This window comes from Camelina sativa, chromosome 2 (genome assembly GCF_030686135.1).
Source record: "Camelina sativa cultivar CO46 ecotype springtype chromosome 2, ASM3068613v1".
Taxonomy (NCBI): Eukaryota; Viridiplantae; Streptophyta; class Magnoliopsida; order Brassicales; family Brassicaceae; genus Camelina; species Camelina sativa.
In genome coordinates, this window is record NC_141881.1 from 2,587,924 (window position 1) to 2,607,295 (window position 19,372).

Sequence of the window (19,372 nt, forward strand, 5' to 3'; positions counted from 1 at the left end):
AGCAACAAATTAAGGTTTTAGGGTGTCTTGTCGCCGTTTTCAGAGATAGAGAGAGAGGAGAGAGCCTATTGTGGTGTGAAGGAGATTAAAGGAGAAAGATCAGAATCGTTAGGGTTTGGGAGGAAACAGTTTCGGCATATCAAATCATTCTCAAAGATAATGAAATTTGGTAGGTGTATTCCCAAGTCTTTCATCGTCATTCGCCTTTTTACAGAAGTAGATTTGGATTTAAACTCGATGAGTTATTGGCAGTTTCGTGAGACACGTTTTCTCAGACGCGAGTTGGGACCATCGGAGATTGTAACTGAGATCGTGGTCTCGTGTTGTGCCTGATCGTGCTGAAATTTTGTGGGAAGCTTCGTGACGTCTAGGGGTAGCTTTTCACCGGAGCGATTTGATAGTTAACGGTTGGTTTTTATTTTAGGGTTTCGTCTTTGAGACTATTCTTTTCTGATGTTTCTGTCCAGTTTTGTTATAAGTCGTTTTTGGTTGTGTGGCTTGTTGTAGGGCGTTTCTGGGCTGTTTCAGACGTTAGGAGGGTCTCAACTGGTTGTATTGGTTGTTATAATCAGTTGATAAGGTGAGTGCATGACCATGGCTTATCTAAGCCTGAGAATCCTTTGTTGTTTTTGCTTGATTGGTGGTGCTTAGTGGTGTTGTTCTTGCTTGATTGGTTGTGTTACTGGTGTTGTTCTTGCTTGTGGTGGTTGTGTTATGGTTCTTATAGGTTCCTGAAGGTTTTGGGTGAGGTTGGAACGGATTGGAGATGATTGGAAACGGAGGTTCGTCGTTCGAATTCGTGCAGTTCGCGTCTGCGAAGGGAGTGTCGATCGACACCAGTTAGGTGTCGGCCGACACCATGTTTGGTCAGTGTCGATCGACACCTCTCTGGTGTCGGTCGACACCAAGTTGCTTGTTTCGTGATTTTTCCTGGTTTGTTGTGTTTGGTTGTCATTTGTTAAGCATTGGAATCTCAGTTGCTTGTGTGTATAGCCCAGTAGATGGGATGATTGCCTCACTAAGTATTTGTGATAATACTTACGCATCTCAATTGTTGTTTGTGGTGTGCAGGTTTGTGACGTGGAATCATGGCAATGAGGAGGAGGATGATCTAGGGTCTCGTTTGTGTGTTATTGGATTGTTGGATATGTTGTTGGAACCTTGGATAGAGATATGCTAGGTTGATGGATAGAATACTTAGGATTGTTATTGTATTGATGTTGTAATGGTTTTGTATGGTTGGTATGTTTCCGCTGTGTGTAATGGTTGTTATTGGTTTAATGAGGAGTTGTGGTTTGGGTTGGTTTAATTTAGTAGTATAGGCTGCATAATTGTTTACATTGTTAAAAAAAAAAAAGGTCGGGTTGTTTCAGTATCTAAGAAGTAAATAAAGTAATGGGGCAATAAAAGATATTTTAACAGGGGCATACTTAAAAAATCATGTAAAATAACATTAATCTAAAAAAGTTTATATGTGGCAAGTGCCCCGGTTAACCGTAACGTACGTCCGCCCTTGATACTAGTGATTAGGCCTGGGCAAAAAAACCGGACCCGAAAACCCGAACCGGAACCGACCCGAAAATATGGACCCGAATCCGAACCCGGAACCGGTAGAATACCCTATTGGGTCCTAATCTCCTAAACCCGAAGAACCGGAACTGAACCCGGAACCGAACCGAAAACCGAATGGGTACCCGACATACCCGAAATAAAATCATATATAGAAAATATTAGTTATATATATATTTTTTATAACATAGTTATTCAAAGTTACAATTTAAAATTCAAAAATATTATTTTTTCCTAGAGCAAAATAATGAAAATACTCAAAATAACCAAAATTATATTGAAATTTTTAGCTATAATTTTTTAAAAATTAACCAATTTTAAAAAAAAAATTATTTTTAAAAATTTGTTTTAATATTTAACATTAAAATTTCCGGGTAATCAGGTAAAATTCAGGTTTTTTGGGTTAAATTTCGGGTAATCGGGTACAAAATACCCGAACCCGAATGATATCCGATTTTTTCGGGTATTTATAGGTTCTGAAATTTTAGACCCGAACCGACCCGAACCCGGTAAGACCCGAACCGAACCCGAACCAATATTTTCTGTTTACCCTAATGGGTCCTAAACTCCTCTACCCGAAAAACCCGAACCCGATCGGTTCCTACCCGAGTACCCGAATGCCCAGGGCTACTAGTGATGATCACTCGTTTCACAATCCACAAAACCGTAACACGTATATCGATCGTTCTATTATGAACCTTTCATAATATCTTTAAGACTTAAAACAACACATACACATTATATTGATTGTTCTTTTTTTAAAATTCTTCAAGTTGCCAATTACAGGATTTAGTATTTAGAAATAGATAAGTGTTGGTTATAGTTATAATGTACTAAGTAACATATGGTATTAAACATATTCACGCATTGTCTTTTTTGACATATGTACATACATAGTAGACTCTTCATGTCTGAAGAAGCATGGCTAGTTGGCTACCAGATTGTTATGTAAAGGATCAGAGACATGGTCAACAAGATTTTGTACAGAACCTTTTCCAGTAAAAGCAGCCTGTGAATAGAATCCAAGCCATGCGAACATAGCTAGTCTCCCGTTTTTAATCTCTTTAACCTTAAGATCTTCAAAAGCTACCGGGTCCTCAGAGAGGTTCAAGGGATCAAAAAGCGTCCCTCCGGGATAGTTTATGTCCCCTGGCAAGTATATTCCCAGTGGCTCTAACGCCTCGATGCCACAGTATCTTGCATATTCCGGACCTACCTGTATGCATAAAGGCTTTTTTGTTAAAGGAATGTATGAGATGGAGCAAATGTGTATTTGATGTCTCTCAAATGTATTACCATCAAGACTACTTGACAAATGGCGATTACAATGACACCTTGGCTTCCAGCTAAGTGCAGCCCTAGTCCAACGTTTCTCCCTGGTTAAAATCAAAGGCGTCCTCTTCTTGGTCATGCTACTGACTAGAAATTTGATACTAGATGACTAGATGGTGAAAGATGTTTGGAAAAAAGAGAGCTAAATTACGGAAAGAAACCTGAAGCTTCGAGTAACCGACTCGCCACCATACAGGTTCAGCAAAATGGAAAGTTCCCGTGAGATCAAATATTTCAGGGATCAGAGCACCCAACGCTGCAAGCATGGCCCAACGAGCATGAAGTATTTCAAAGCTGCAAAACAAGCGGTAGGATCACTTAACTACTATTTACCAAAAAACAATGGTCAACTTCAGTGAATTTTCAGAATGTTTCTGACATGATTTGTTGGGGACAGTCATAGTCGGCTAGAGTAATCATGATCTAGATGGCTAGCTTTTCTATAACTATAACAGAACCAGGTTAAAAATTATAAAAGAGAAGACTCACTTAAAGAACTTATCAAAAGTCAAACGATCCTTGCCAAGTCCAGCAATGTCAAATCCATAATCCCCTGGAAGTTCTCCTGTAAGGTATGGAGGGTAATCATATGGGATTGGACCAAACCAACGGGGACGTTCTTCTCCATACCACTTGCTGCACACTTACAAAGAACAAACCAATAAATTTTTAAGATGATGAGAATTAATATTGATCAGTCAAAATAATGGTTAGATAATCTATCCACACAAAATATTAATATATACCTGTCGGTTCTAGCCTTCTGAGCTTTAGCTTTGAATCTTGAAGAATTCTCAACGGCTTCTTTCTTTTTCTCTTCCAATCTCCGCCGAAGAGATTCTCCCAATGAGTTATTCGCGATTGCTTTAACCGCCGTGAAAGGTATCGCCGAGAAAACCAACACTCCGGCGAGCTAAAAAAGGCAGGAAAAGTTAAACTAAAAAAACAGAGGATGATAATAACAAATAAGAAGATAAAATTGAACCAGAAACCTCTTGCCACGAAGCTCTGCATATCGAACGGGACCTTGTCACGGAGACTCTGCTACTAAGATGCTTGGGAACGAGTATTTTCGGAAGAGAATGAAACGACGAATAACTTGAGGATTGTGACAGCTTTTCTTGAAACAGAGCCATGGGGTTCTTGAATCAACCAAACGAACCAACCAACACTAGTGATAAAGCGGTCTCACAATTTCCACGGTCAGTCCACGTGTCTTGATATTAGCCAGTTCTTTTACAAACCCGGTCTTGGTCGAATCCATATATAGGCCCAAGTATTTCAATTAAATAACAGGCCAAGTCGATAGATCCATGAACAAAAGTTTCAATGGAAGGAAGATTAATTGAGAATTTACTAATCAGAAACACCAAATACAGTAGTATATACCAAAGGTTAAGCTAAACCGGAAATCTATTCAAACGAGTTTCTCTTTCGTCGTAAAATCTATAAATATTTGTTGAATTTTTTAGTCAACATATCAATGATTTGTAATTTTGACACTGCCTTTGAACTGTAAAAAATAGAGTATTATGTTCAGTTTGGGGTTGTTATATTGTCTGCTGCATTTGATTGCTACCAGTTGAGAGAGATTAAAAATCAACAATGCTACAACGATGAACTCTGAGGCAAAAAATAACAACAGATTGCCACTCGCAAGCCCTCCTATTGAAGTTCTGAAACCTGTTTGTAAATTCTTCATAGTCTGTCTGCCTCCTCTGTTTGTTTTTAAAGAAGGATCTCACACATAAGCTGTAGAAAGACACAAACGGATAGGGGCAGCTACTACAGAAGACACATTCTCTTCTCTTAATATCAAGTACAAGGTAAGGGATACGAAACGAGTATCGTCTATATCTCAATATACATGTTTACTAGACTTCTGAAAGGCAGGACTATTGTTACCCAACGATCTACACGCAGGAATCTAAAACTGCGACTACAAGGAAGGAAAGCTGATCACATATCCCTTAAATATAGCGGTGACCAAAACAGAAGAAGTGAAGAAAAAAAAAACCACATCTATAAATACTAACTCAATCTTCGATGCCAAAAAATCAAAAAGGGAGTCTGGCTCCTTCACATACTCAACATACCTATTATGATGGGAAGCAATACATAAATAGATTAGCTACCATCACAAGCATGTAATTGAGATTAAAAAAAAAAACTAGTAATATATGTAGCACACCAAAATGGTTAAACAAGGAAGAAACCATGTAGTAACCTGAAATATCTATGAAAACGACTTAACAAAAGAATCAGGCATAAGCAGAAATGCGAATTGAACGAGGTAGATGAGGAACATTACACTTCAAAATGCAGGCAATATATATAAATCAACAGATAGAAGAAGGAATGAAAACCTGAAAACCTGAAAAACTTGAAGATGTTCATCCCTGTTGAGACAACTTGTAGATTTGAAAGGAATCTAGGCAAACAAGTCCAAATAGAAGTTCTACTTGCATCATATAAATTCATGTACGAAGATAATGAATTCACAAAGAAAGAGAAAACACCATCCCAAACAGAAGTGATTAGCATCTAAACCACCAACAAAAGCATATGAGAGTAGGATTAAACACTTCACATTAAAAAAATAAATAACCACAATCATAAGCATATAACATGACAAAATAATGTTGAAGACTTCCCAATGGCACTGTCCAAATCTTACTGTTAACCTGTGTAACAAGAATATGTCTAGCTTTTTGCATAAGATGAGCTCATACTAGAACAATCCTAAAAGACTCCAATATATTTAATACAAAAACCACGTTAGTAGACATACAAAAATCCAGCTGGAAGACACACAGAAGAGAAATAATAACAAAAATGAAACATACCAATTATAATCATTCCTTGCGGAAACCAATGAGGAAATCAAAGCTTAAAAATACCCTATAAACATATAACAATCAGAAGAAAATTACAGATGGACCCTAATAAGGAATCAGAGAGAAATAAGACACCGGCAAAGAGGTAACATGGAATGTCGAGAGATCAAAGATCAACTTAGACCGAATAAAACAGAGGTAATTGTTGATATAACAGGCAGTTGTGTTATTCGGGGAAAAAAACAAAAAAAGATGCAGCACAGAGAAATCAGAAGAAACCAAAAGATGATAGGCGAGAAGATACATTCAACTCAACATAGAAATCCCATTGCCTCCACGATATGTATCAACATACAAAAAAAAAAACAATCTACTTAGGAACTGAATTTGGGAGAAAGGACACCGGCAAAAGAGAAAACGTGTGACACAATCTCAATCAATCAAAGCCATCACCGATCAATATTTATAGCATCCTCCACAATCTTAATCAACACGAAAACAGACAAGTAAATAAGAAAAGACCACCCAAGCAATTTAGAAAAGTGAAAGTTCATTGTGGCAGACTGGCCGTTTTATGACTACAAGGTACAACAAGTAATCTACACACACCACAACATAAAAGCCACCTAACTGGTTGTTAACAACGGTCATGAGTCATGACTCATGAATCAACATGTCTAGCTTTCTGCACAAGATCTCAGACTAGAACAATCGTAAAAGACTCCAAGATATTCAATACAAAAACTACGTTAGTAGACATATTTATCTTAAAAAGGTAAAAAAAACAAGTACAAACCCATATAACAAAAGAACTTATGGTCATCTTTCATCTGACTGCTAGTAGAATGCAAAAGATTAGAGTCAAGTGATAGATGAAATAAATCAAGCTGGAAGACACACACATGGCAAATAATAACCAAAAAAAAAATGAAACATACCAATTGAGATCAGCAACTAATGAGGAAATCAAAGCTTAAAAATACACAGTAAACATATAACAATCAGAAGAAAATAACAGACAGACAAAGGCGTCAAGACAAATAAACCCAAAAAGATGGAATCCCCAAGTTCAGTCAGCCCTGTTGAGACAACTTGTAGACTTGAAAGGAATCTAGGCAAACAAGTCTAAACAGAACATCTACTTGCCTGACTCAAATTCACATAGAAAGAGATACACCATCCCAAACAGAAGTGATTAGCATTTAAACGGTAGAAAAATGCAAATCATGAAATCAGTAAGAAAAAAAGAGAAAAGGGGAAGAAAAAATGACCATACCTCTAAAGAAAAGAGAAACACCACCAACGAGGTAACAGAGAATACTGTAGATGGAAAGTTAACAAAATGGAACTACCTCCACATTCTCGACATTCCACGACCTAACACAAGCAAAGAAAAACATTAGCTTATCACACTGTGAACAGTAAAAATATAGTCAATATTGAATAAAACAACTGATAGGCAAAAAGGTGTAAAGATGCGAGGCAACATGAAAGTTAAACTCAAAAATCAAACGCTCCCACACTGTAATCCAAGTTCCTCATGATCTGCATCAAAGAGAGACAAAGATGTTTTTTTCACTTTATATAGAAAGAAACAGAAAAAATCGGTTAAGTGGAAGAAGACTACCTGAAGATGTAGCGTAGAGAGGACAAATACAAGCCGTCAAAACTGTCACCAACCGATCAAAGCCTCCTCCTCCACAATCTAAAATTAACAGAGCCAAGTAGAGTTAAAAATCGCATGAACATAATAAAAAAGCCTTGAATGATCAATTTAGAAACCAAACTCTAGAAGAGCAACATAGTAAGAGAGTGACAACGATCAGTCAAAGCCATCACCGATCAATCGCAGGATCAACCTCCACAAACGTTAGGCCACGGGTGGTTCTTGACAAAACTCGCCACGGTCTGTAAACCTGTACTTGGTCAAACACCATCAATCCAATAGACTCAGTTTTAATCTGCTCAGACGTCCGCATCCCGGAGATAAGTCAGCATATTAGCTAATCTGCTCAGACGTCCGCATCCCGAAGATTATTGTTGAATGAACAAGAAGAAGATAAAAAAGAATTAGAATAGCCTCTCATGACCTCACTTAACAATCTCACAAAGAAAGATATAGAACCTGGCCTTGTTGTTGACCTCTGTGCTTTGGTAGGTAGGAGTAAATTGTTATTTCCTGAGCTTGCTTTGTTTGGTGTAGCTACTTGGTTCTAGCACGGATCTTTTATCCTGAAATAACATATAAGAATGGCTAAAAAAAGCAGTTGAACTTAACCATGATTGAAACAAAACGTGGAGTGGTTCTTCTTGGATGTTGCTCATGGTCTTGGTAGAGTTAGCTAGCAGCTAAGTTTGTGACACTCCTTTCCCTGCAATTAGTGAGACACTCGTCAATCAACACATGAATTTTTTTAGAAAAAAAACCATCTAGAATCAGTCAAATAAATAATAAGATGAGAGTAGTTAAAGAGAAATACGCTATGGAAAAACAAGGTCCTCCCATCCTCACTTGCACCATATCTGATTTCATCAAAAAGAAAGAATATAGAATTCAGTTGCATAACCTGGATTAAGCTCAATCAAACGTCAAAGTAACAACCATTAAAAAGCATAACCTGTGATCCCGACGCTTTGGCCAAAGATGCCGTAAACCCCCACACCAAGAACCGGATATCCTGAAACACCAGATAAAAAAGGAAGTTAGACCAAACCAACAAGCAACAACAACGATGGTGAAGAGAGGAAAGAGACCAAATTATATGCGAAGATGAATAAAAAAGCAAACCTCTGGTTTATAGAGGAGCTTAAGTAAGAGCCCGATTGAAGAATGCTAACAAGGGCCATCTCCTTGGACATTACTTGACTACAGTGTTCGGCTCGGAACCTGAGAGAGAGAGAAAGGACAAAATCATCAGATGATAGTCAATGGAGAGGAGAAGAAGATTTTGGCCATAAAATAGAAATAGAGGTCTGGGAACAAACCTCTTATCAATACCGAAAGCTCAGATCAGTCCTCACTCCTCCCTCTTCACTCCTCAGTCGTCACTCCTCAAGTCCTCCGCTCCGTTTTGTTTTCAGACAAGGGGATGGAATGGAAGGAGACGATACTCCAAAACGACAACGTCTCATCAACTAATGGACCCTAAAAGAAGAAATAAAGAATTATGATGGGCCAAATTAACCCCAGAGCCCAATTCCCAGAATTCTTAAACAGAGCCCTGTGTTAAGACTTATGAGTAAGAACAAAACCGCTGAAGACATCACGGAGAAGAAGCGTTTCCATCAAAGCCAATCACTGATGATCCCATAAAAGCATCCTCCTAAATCCAAAACCTGAAATAAATACAAAACAACAATGAAAAATCACATGAACATATTTATAAAGCAAGCAACCTATGCAATATTTACAAAAACAAAACCCCTAGAAAAACATTAGTAAAGATGAACATATATACCTCACCAACAATATCCATTACCCATTAGTATAAATGTGAAGTAACCAGAAAACTTGAAGTTATATACTCTCAAACCATCCTTCCCTCCGTAACCTCCACGATCTAACACAAGCAAAGAAAAACATTAGCTGAGCTTTGTGAAAAGTAAGAATATAACAAAGGGAAAGAGGAGACTGTCAAAGAGCCAACAGGGGGGAGCAACGACAGATCAAAGGCATCCTCCTTCAACATAAACTGAGACATAACAGAACAAAGGTTAGCTTGTGGTTGTAAAGAAGATGGATGATAATTAAAAGATGTAGCACAGAAGAAACCTTAAAGAGATGACAGACCAGAGGCTTAGATTTACCATATCAGTCCTCCCAGTTAAAAACATTCTCGTTAAAAACACATATTGAATACCAAAAAATAGTTAAAAAGGACAAAGTTTAAGAATAATTAAAAGAATATGTGGATCATCGATCTCTCATCTGAATGCTGGTTCTCTGTTTAGGAATCTTGGATCCTCGTTATCTGCATCAAAGAGAGACATTAGCTGATCTAAAAACAACACTAAAATAAGATAAAAGGGAAAAAGGAGAGTGTCAAAGAGGTAACAGGAGCCGACGACGACGACAGATCAAAGGCATCCTAAGTTTTAAGATAAACTGAGACATAAAACAGAACAATGGTGGAGTTATGGTTGTAATAAAGAAGTTAATGAAAAGATGAAAAAGACTACCTGAAGATGTAGCGCAGAGAAAGCAAAAATGATCCATCAAAACCATCACCAACCGATCAAAGCATCCTCCTTCCTCCACAATCTAAAATATTAACAGACCCAAGAGGAGTTAACTAAAAGAGTATTGAACGATTCAATTTAGAAAATTAACAAACCCTAGAAGCCATCACCGATCAAAGCCTCACATGAACATATATATAACAACAATGAAAATCACATGAACATATATATAACAATAGTATAGATGTGAGGTAACCTGAAAGTTAAACTCAGAAATCAAACACACTTCCACTATGTTTTTTCTTTCTCTTCGAACCACCCACACAGTAATCCTGGTTCCTCATGATCTGTATCAAAGAGAGACATTAGCTGATCTAAGAACACTAAAATAAAATAAAAAGGAAAGAGGCTGCCGTCAAAGAGGCAACAAGAACCGACGACGACGACGACAGATCAAAAGGCATCATTCATGTTCAAAATAAACTGAGACATAACAGAACAAAGGTTAAGTTATGGTTGTTATAGTGAAGATTTATCAAATCAGAGTGTACCTTTGGGAAGACCTTCAAGGCAAACGTAAAGTTCCAACCAGCATAACCACGAGCACTGATGTCAGCCTGTGGATATGAAATCAAAACACACACATAAAGGTACGAAGTTTATCATATTAGTCCCGCTGTACCTCCATGATCTGCATCAAAGAGAGAGATATGTTCGTTAAAAAGACATTAAACAATAATAAAAAAGGGAAAAAGTTTAGGAGGAACAAACACATGTATGAAAGAATTTGTGAATCCATCTCTCATCTGAATGTGTGTACACAACAATAACATCATCTGGGGAACACAAGAAACAGAGGACCAAACAAGAGTAAATATTAAATAAAAACAACTGATAGGCAAAAACGTGTTATAGATAGGCCTGGGCATTCGGTTTCGGTTCGGTTGTATTCGGTTTCGGTTATTTTGGATATAGTAATATAGTAACCATTTGGATATTTTTGAAATTTCGGTTCGGTTCGGTTTCTTTCGGTTCGGTTTCGGTTTGGTTATTTAAATAAATAACCATAACTAACATAAATTATATTAACATTAACCAAATAAACCAAATATAACCAAAACTAACCGAATATAACCAAAATTAACCAAATATACAATAACAAAAATACAAAAAAGGGAAAAATATGGATTCAATTTTACAAAATAGTATTTAACTTTGTAAATTCAAAATAATAACATTTACATATATTGATTATTTAAAATATTTAATTGTTTTGAATCTAGAAATAATTTATATTTTAAGTTTATTTTATAGTTTTGCATAATATTAAGTATATAATATTTGATATCTTCTAGGTTTTCGGATATTTCGGTTAACCATTTAATTGTCGGTTCGGTTCGGTTCGGTTTCAGTTAGTTTGGATATAGATTTTTACTAACCATTCGGGTATTTGAAGAATTTCGGTTCGGTTCGGTTTGGTTTTTTTCGGTTCAGTTTCGGTCGGTTATTTGGTTATCGGTTATTTTGCCCAGCCCTAGTTATAGATGTGAGGTAACCTGAAAGTCAAAATCATACGCACTTCCCATAATGTTTTTTTTTTCTCTTCGAACCTCCCACCTGGTGCATCATAATCCGCAACAAAGAGAAAAGAGATGTTTTTTTTTCACTTTATAGTTTGTATAGAAAAGTTATTAAAAAAAATCGGTTAAGAGGAAGAAGACTACCTAAAGACATCGCAGAGAAGAAAAAAACGATCCATCAAAACCATCGCCAACCGATCAAAGTAACTTCCTTCCTCCACAATCTGAAATTAACAGAGCCAAGAAGAGTGCATGGACATAATAAATAAAACATTGATAGATTCAATTTACAAACCAAACCCTAGAAGAATAACATGAATTAGAGTGACAACGAACAAAGCTATCACCGATCAAAGCCTCCACAAATCTAAACCAACAAAACAAAAAAATGAAAAGTTAATGACATGTAATTAGAAAAAAGACCACCGAACCAAAGAGACACTACAGAATCAAATAGAGATGGGTTTAGATCAAGAAACCTGCAAGAACGCCATGATCATATCATAACTGGCTTCCAAAACACCTGCAAAAAACGAAGAAAAAAAAGGTACGGAACATGAACAAAATTAAAGAAGAAGTAAATTAAAGACGTTTGTGAAGAGGAAGAAGAAAACCCTTTGAAGAAGTAGCACAGAGAAGAAGCGTGTCCATCAAAGCCATGATCACTCTCATCATCCAAAACCTGAAACAACATAACAACATCAACATGTAAATAGCATCAACATGTAAATAGCAACTTATGCAATATTAATTTAGAAACCAAACCTAGAAAATCCAATGATCCGTTCATAAAAAACAAACAGAGACTGAGTTTTAGAAGAAGAAGAACAAAACCCCTGAAGACGTCGTTAGCACGGAGAAGAAGCGTTTCCGTTCAATCACGCATCATCCAAAACCTGATAAGGAAACAGAGAGAAATAAGAAACCGGCAAAGAGGTAACATGGAATACTGAGAGATCAAAGATTAACTGAGACCGAATATAACAGAGGTAAGTGTTGATATAACAGGCAGTTGTGTTATTCGGGGGAAAAACAAAAAAAAAAGATGCAGCACAGAGAAATCAGAAGAAACCAAAAGATAATAGGCGAGAAGATACAATCAACTCAAGATACTCAACATAGAAATCCCATTGCGTCCACGATCTGTATCAACTTACAGAAAAAAACAATCTACTTAGGAACTAAATTTGGGAGAAAGGACACCAGCAAAAGAGAAAACGTGTGACACAATCTCAATCAATCAAAGCTATCACCGATCAATATTTATAACATCTTCCAAAATCTTAATTAACAAGAAAACAGACAAGTAAATAAGAAAAGACCACCCAAGCAATTTAGAAAAGTGAAAGTTCATTGTGGCAGACTGGCCGTTTTATGACTACAAGGCGCAACAAGTAATCTACACCACAACATAAAAGTCACCTCACTGGTTATTAACAACGGTCATGAGTCATGACTCATGAATCAACATGTCTAGCTTTCTGCACTAGATGAGCTCAGACTAGAAAAGTCGTAAAAGACTCCAAGATATTCAATACAAAAAACTAGGCTAGTAGACATTTATCTTATAAAGGTAAAAAAAACAAGTACAAACCCATATAACAAAAGAACTTATGGTCAACTTTCATCTGACTGCTAGTAGACTGCAAAAGATTAGAGTCAAGTGATGGATGAAAGAAATCAAGCTGAAGAACACACACAAGACAATTAATAACCAAAAAAATGAAACATACCAATTGAAATCAGCAACTAAAGAGGAAATTAAAGCTTAAAAATACACAGTAAACATATAACAATCAGAAGAAAATAACAGACAGACAAAGGCGTCAAGACAAATAAACCGAAAAAGATGGAATCCCCAAGTTCAGTCATCCCTGTTGAGACAACTTGTAGACTTGAAAGGAATCTAGGCAAACAAGTCTAAACAGAACATCTACTTGCACCATTCAAATTCACATAAAAAGAGAAACACCATCCCAAACAGAAGTGATTAGCATTTAAACGGTAGAAAAATGCAAATCATGAAATCAGAAAGAGAAAAAGAGAAAAGGGGAAGAAAAAATGACCATACCTCCAAAGAATAGAGAAAAACCACCAATGAGGTAACAGAGAATACTGTAGATGGAAAGTTAACAAAATGGAACTACGTACCTCCTTCACATTCTCGACATTCCACGACCTAACACAAGCAAAGAAAAACATTAGCTTATCACACTGTGAACAGTAAAAATATAGCCAATATTGAATAAAACAACTGATAGGCAAAAAGGTGTAAAGATGCGAGGCAACCTGAAAGTTAAACTCATAAATCAAACGCTCCCACAATGTTTGTTTTTTCACTTTGAACCTCCCACACAGTAATCCAAATCCTCATGATCTGCATCAAAGAGAGACAGAGATGTTTTTTTCACTTAATATAGAAAGAAACAGAAAAAATCGGTTAAGTGGAAGAAGACTACCTGAAGATGTAGCGTAGAGTGGACAAATACAAGCCATCAAAACTGTCGCCAACCGATCAAAGCATCCTCCTCCACAATAAAAAAGCCTTGAATGATCAATTTAGACAAAGCCATCACCGATCAATCACAGGATCATCCTCCACAAATCTAAACCAGCAAAACAAAAACGACATTATGTAACTAGAAGATAAGACAAAACCACCGAACCAAAGTGACAATAAAGAAGCAAATAGAGATAAGTTTAGAGCAAGGAACCCATGAGAGCGGGTGAAGACAATAACATGGATTAGAAACGTGATAATTGGATCACGGCTTGCTTCCAAAAGACCTGCAAAACGAAGAAAGAAACGTAAGGAACAAACAAAACAAAAAAGAGAAGAAGTAAAAGACGTATTAAGAGGAAGAACAAAACCCTTTGAAGAAGTAACACAGAGAAGAAGCGTGTCCATCAAAGCCATCACTCTCATCGATAAAAGCATCATCCGAAACCTGAAACAACATAACAACAAGTAAATAACATGGACAAATATAAAGCTACCTATGCAATTTAGAAACCAAACACTAGAAAAAATCAGTTAAGAGGAAGAAGACTACCTGAAGATGTAGCGCAGAGAAGAAAAAAACGATCCATCAAAACCATCACCAGCCGATCAAAGCATCCTCCTCCACAAAAATAAAGGGTCTTGGGCTTAAAAGTAAAACATACATGCCAACTTCACTAGGAAGATAGGAAGATCAGCGACATTTCAATTACATAGCAAAATAATGTTGAAGACTCCCCATTGGACAGGAACCCGAAATAAGTAATACTAAAACAAATTGATTGCAACAAATTTGGGAGGGAAAACGGAATGAATACCTGAATTTGTCGAGCCTTTTGCATGGGAGGATAAGATAGAAGAACAAACTCGTTAGCAAGACATATCTTACATCTGCGAAGTGAAGTGATTTCTGAAAAACAAACACAAAGGTCAAGAAACAATAGCCATTAGTTAATTAAAAAAAAAGCAAGATATTGTGAAGTAACCAGAAACTCGAAGTTATACGCAAACCATCCTTCCCTCCAATAAGGCCTTGAACCTCCACGATCTAACACAAGCAAAGAAAAACATTAGCTTGTATGTGAACAGTATAATATAACAAAAGGGAAAGAAGAGACCGTGAAAGAGGTAACATGGAGCAACGACAGATAAAGTGAGACATAACAGAACAACGGTCAACTTGTGGTTGTAATGACGACAATGGTTATAAAAAGATGTAGCACCAAGAAACATAAAAATATAACAGACCAGAAGAAAGATTTGTCATATCAGTCCCCCCTGGTGCCTCCATGATCTGCAACAGAGAAGAGATGTTTTCGTTAAAAAGACATTAAATACAAAAAACAGTTACAAAAGACAAAGTCTAAGAACAAAATCGTGTAGGAAAGAATCTGTGGATCATCGATCTCTCATCTGAATGTGTGTACACAGCACGAACATCATCTGGGAAACACAAGAAAAAAAGGACCAACACTAGCCAATATTAAATAAAACAACTGATATGCTATAAAACAAAATGTGCATAGATGTGAGGTAACCTGAAAGTTAAACTCAGAACCGTAAGGAACAAAACAATACAAAAAACAAAGAAGTAAAAGACGTGTGAAGAGGAAGAAGAAAACCCATAAAGACGTAGCACATAGAAGAAGCGTGTCCATCAAAGCCATCACTCTCATTGATAAAAGTATCATCCAAAACCTGAACCAACATAACAACATGAACATATATAAAGCAACTGATGCAATGTAGAAACCAAACCCTAGGAAAATAAGTTAAGAGGAAGAAGAATACCTGAAGATGTAGCGCAGAGAAGACAAAAACGATCCGATCAAAGCATCCTCCTCATGATCTGAACAGGAACAACCAGCATCATTATCAATTCCATTTCGTCTCAGGTCCCTAAAACAATAAAACTCCCATTTAATCAAATTGCAAACTGTTTTCAAATTTAATATGAAGAAGCACTGATCATTAACAAATCTCAAAGCAACACAAGAAACAGATAACTAACCCGAGATACGTATGGAGTTAAATTTAACGACGACAGGCTCAGAATAAATCGCAATGGAGAAAGCCACCTTCATAGCACAAACACGAAGCAGCAAGTCAGTGAGCATTATTGAGCTATAAGGCAACACAAAAAGAAAACCAATTCGCCAAAATAACATGAAAATCAAGTGAATCCCCTGTATAAACTTAAAAGAAAAGCTGAAGCTCCATGCCTCTCCTCTCCAGATCAAAGCGCATCAGCAATCTGAACTTGTAAGATCTTGGGATCGAATGAATTCATTACCTGCATATGGAATCAATGCACTCCACAAGTCACCAAATCTCGACTTTAACAAGAATACAAGTAAGACCAATAGATAGTGAGACAAACAGACAGACCATCATAAATAAGGCTAAATCAGACATACCTATAGCAGTGTGGTGACACTAGGAGAACAGGAACAACCAGCACCATTATCAATTCCACTACGTATCATGCCCTACAACAATAAAATTCCCAATTAAGCAGATTGCAAATTGTTTTCAAAAGTTAATATGAAGAGAAACACTGATCATTAACAAATCTCAAAGCAACCCAATGAACAGATAATAACACAAAATCAGACATAAGTGATGGATAATTTGAAACAAAACCTGGAGGTGTTCTTCTTCTTCATCATCATGTTGGACGTTGGCTCATGGAATTAGTTGTACATGGTCTCTACCTTCCTTGAATGATGATCTCCTTGATCTGATTCACAAAATAGTTAGACCCTAAATTGTAATAGTAACCAAAAAAAAAGTAAACCAACAACAACAACAACTTTTAAAAAGAAAAGCAAATTCATCGAACAAATCAGTAGAACCAGTTTCTGTTGTTACCTTAAGCATGTTTGGTGACGATTGTGTTCTGAATCAACTCAATCATGTAAATCACCGGCACCTGTTTCATAGAATCAAAAAGAAACAAACCCATCAAAGACACAAAACTATATTCATACACACTGACTTAGTCAAAATCATAGAATTTATAAGAACACAAAAAGATACATACCTCTCAGAGACTTGTTTGCTCTCTCTTCGCCATTATAATGCTTCAAAGTATCTATGAAATATCAGCAATCTGATGCAAAAAAAAAAATCTCGCAGCAAAAAAATTCAGAACCTCTCACAGTAAAATCCTAGTGTGTCCACAATCTGCATCAAAGAGAGACAGAGATGTTTTTTTCTTTTTAGATAGGCAGAAAAAGAAAATAAATCGGTTAAGAGGAAGAAGACTATCTGAAGATGTAGCGCAGAGAGAACAAAAACAAGCCATCAAAACCATCACCAACCGATAAAAGCATCCTCCTTCACGATCTAAAATTAACAGAGCCAAGTAGAGTTAAAAATCGAAAGAACATAATAAAAAAAGCCTTGAATGATTCAATTTAGAAACCAAACTCTAGAAGAGCAACATGAGTAAGAGAGTGATGATTGGAGCAAGGAACCCATGAGGACAATAACATGGATTTATGATGACTGATCATGGTTTGCTTCCAAAAGACCTGCAAAACGAAGAAAGAACCGTAAGGAACAAAACAAAACAAAAGTAAAAGACGTGTGAAGAGGAATAAGAAAACCCTTAAGATGTAGCGCAGAGAAGACAAAAACGATCCATCACCAACCGGTCAAGGCATCCTCATGAGAGGAAAAGATAGAAGAGCAAACTCGTTTTGTAATGGTAAAACAAATCATAGAACTTTCATGTCAGACAAGAATATAAATCCAACTTAACCTGAACTCCATGAAAGATAATTTCCCAAAATTCCTGGTCCAAGAGAAGAAACAAACAAACCTTGGATCATGGCAGAATCTCCTTCAAGATAGGGGCCATTGCTTGGCTGCACTATCGGCTGGCTCGGAACCTGAGAGAGCGAACAAAATCATAACACACATTAAAAAAAAGTAGCTTATTGATTAAGATTTTGAGACATGTAGAGACAGAGAGAGCCAGAAAAAACCTGTGGACGCTGAGATAAAGCCTCATGAGGTTTTTCATCTGAGGACTACCATATCCCAGCATGTGTGAAAAATTTGAAGCATAACCCAAAGAATCATCTAATGGAATGATGCTACCATCCTTGTACATCCTGCAATGTTAATTCATGAAACTAGAGGTCACAAAAAACACAAAGCAGAGACATGAACTACAAACCTGGCACAGCCGCACGATGAGACAACTCTTTTTGACAGCGCTCAACGAGAGAGAGAGAGAGAGAGAGAATCAAATAAATCAATCAACGCCCACCTATTTCACAGAACAAAAACTTTAACTAAAGCGAAACATAGATAATTAAAAGAAGAAGAAGGAAAAAGGAAGAGGTACTACCTCTAATCAATACCAAAAAGCTCAGATCAGTCCCTCACTCCTCAGTCGTCACTCCTCCGTTCCGTTTTGTTTTCAGACAAGGAGGGGATGGAAGGAGACGATTCTGCAAAACGACAACGTCTCATCAACTAATGGACCCTAAAAGAAGAAAGAAATAAAGAATTATGGTGGGCCAATTAATAAACCAGAGCCCAATTCCCAGAATTCTTAAACAGAGCAAAACAGTGTTAAGACTTATGAGTAAGAGAACAAAACCGCTGAAGACGTCACAAAGAAGAAGCGTTTCCATCGAAGCCAAATCCCATAAAAGCATCCTCCTAAATCCAAAACCTGAAATAAGTACATAACGACAATGAAAGTCACATGAACATTTATATAAAGCAAGCAACTGATGGCAATGTATAAAAACCAAAGGCATCCTCCTTGATTATCGATCTCTGAGACATAAAACAGAACAAAGGTTAGCTTGTGGTTGTAAAGAAGACGGATGGATAATTAAAAGATGTAGCACAGAAGAAACCTTAAAGAGATGACAGACCAGAGGCTTAGATTTACCATATCTGTCTTCCCAGTGCCTTCACGATCTGCATCAAAGAGAAAGAAATACATTCTCGTTAAAAACACATATTGAATACCAAAAAATAGTTAAAAAGGACAAAGTTTAAGAATAATTAAAAGAATCTGTGGATTATCGATCTCTCATCTGAATGCTGGTTCTCTGTTTAGGAATCTTGGATCCTCGTTATCTGCATCAAAGAGAGACATTAGCTGATCTAAAAACAACACTAAAATAAGATAAAAGGGAAAAAGGAGAGCGTCAAAGAGGTAATAGGAGCCGACGACGACGACAGATCAAAGGCATCCTTCAAGTGTCAAGATAAACTGAGACATAAAACAGAACAATGGTGGAGTTATGGTTGTAATAAACCGAACCAAAAAGACAATACTGAATCAAATAGAGATGGATTTAGATCAAGGAACCTGCGAGAAAGTCATGGTCATATCATAACTGGCT

At 36.8% G+C, this 19,372-nt stretch overlaps 1 protein-coding gene, 2 long non-coding RNA genes and 1 pseudogene across 5 annotated transcripts; 1 reads left to right on the forward strand and 3 right to left on the reverse strand.

Moving 5' to 3' along the window:
• Nucleotides 1-19: 19 nt before the first annotated feature.
• LOC147948161 (uncharacterized) lies at nt 20-1,309 on the forward strand. The gene is made up of 4 exons (XR_015566179.1): nt 20-169; nt 253-407; nt 508-580; nt 1,072-1,309. It is a non-coding gene; the product is annotated as an uncharacterized LOC147948161 (long non-coding RNA).
• Nucleotides 1,310-2,398: 1,089 nt separating this feature from the next.
• LOC147948162 (chlorophyll a-b binding protein 7, chloroplastic-like) lies at nt 2,399-4,169 on the reverse strand (annotated as a pseudogene). The gene is made up of 6 exons (XR_015566156.1): nt 3,894-4,169; nt 3,648-3,814; nt 3,391-3,537; nt 3,063-3,195; nt 2,866-2,945; nt 2,399-2,785 (listed from the first exon to the last, which is right to left on the reverse strand). The product of XR_015566156.1 is annotated as a chlorophyll a-b binding protein 7, chloroplastic-like (transcript).
• Nucleotides 4,170-4,408: 239 nt separating this feature from the next.
• Nucleotides 4,409-11,783, reverse strand: LOC104715517 (uncharacterized). Its single transcript, XR_015566178.1, has 20 exons — nt 11,642-11,783; nt 11,497-11,534; nt 10,691-10,753; nt 10,469-10,534; nt 10,174-10,264; nt 9,918-9,999; nt 9,794-9,843; nt 9,511-9,709; nt 9,386-9,430; nt 9,197-9,298; nt 8,991-9,074; nt 8,724-8,883; nt 8,527-8,625; nt 8,357-8,416; nt 8,219-8,261; nt 7,864-8,110; nt 7,578-7,746; nt 7,366-7,443; nt 7,226-7,283; nt 4,409-7,115 (listed from the first exon to the last, which is right to left on the reverse strand). It is a non-coding gene; the product is annotated as an uncharacterized LOC104715517 (long non-coding RNA).
• A 1,755-nt stretch (nt 11,784-13,538) lies between these two features.
• Nucleotides 13,539-18,496, reverse strand: LOC147948163 (uncharacterized). Of its 2 annotated transcripts, XM_087465333.1 has the most exons (19): nt 18,358-18,496; nt 18,184-18,276; nt 17,990-18,118; nt 17,824-17,893; nt 17,041-17,533; nt 16,869-16,929; nt 16,641-16,737; nt 16,415-16,486; nt 16,009-16,290; nt 15,789-15,896; nt 15,620-15,695; nt 15,246-15,440; nt 14,984-15,045; nt 14,816-14,907; nt 14,369-14,445; nt 14,212-14,284; nt 13,957-14,103; nt 13,787-13,874; nt 13,539-13,676 (listed from the first exon to the last, which is right to left on the reverse strand). In XM_087465333.1, exons 12-17 carry the CDS (start codon nt 15,286-15,288, stop codon nt 14,070-14,072), a joined length of 381 nt encoding a protein of 126 aa, XP_087321459.1. In that variant the 5' UTR covers nt 15,289-15,440; nt 15,620-15,695; nt 15,789-15,896; nt 16,009-16,290; nt 16,415-16,486; nt 16,641-16,737; nt 16,869-16,929; nt 17,041-17,533; nt 17,824-17,893; nt 17,990-18,118; nt 18,184-18,276; nt 18,358-18,496; the 3' UTR covers nt 13,539-13,676; nt 13,787-13,874; nt 13,957-14,069. The 2 variants fall into 2 exon arrangements, with proteins under 2 accessions (XP_087321459.1, XP_087321462.1); XM_087465336.1 differs by lacking the exons at nt 13,539-13,676; nt 13,787-13,874; nt 13,957-14,103; ... (2 more) ...; nt 14,816-14,907; nt 14,984-15,045 and having other exon boundaries at nt 15,288-15,440; nt 15,789-15,846.
• Between the last annotated feature and the right edge of the window lie 876 nt (nt 18,497-19,372).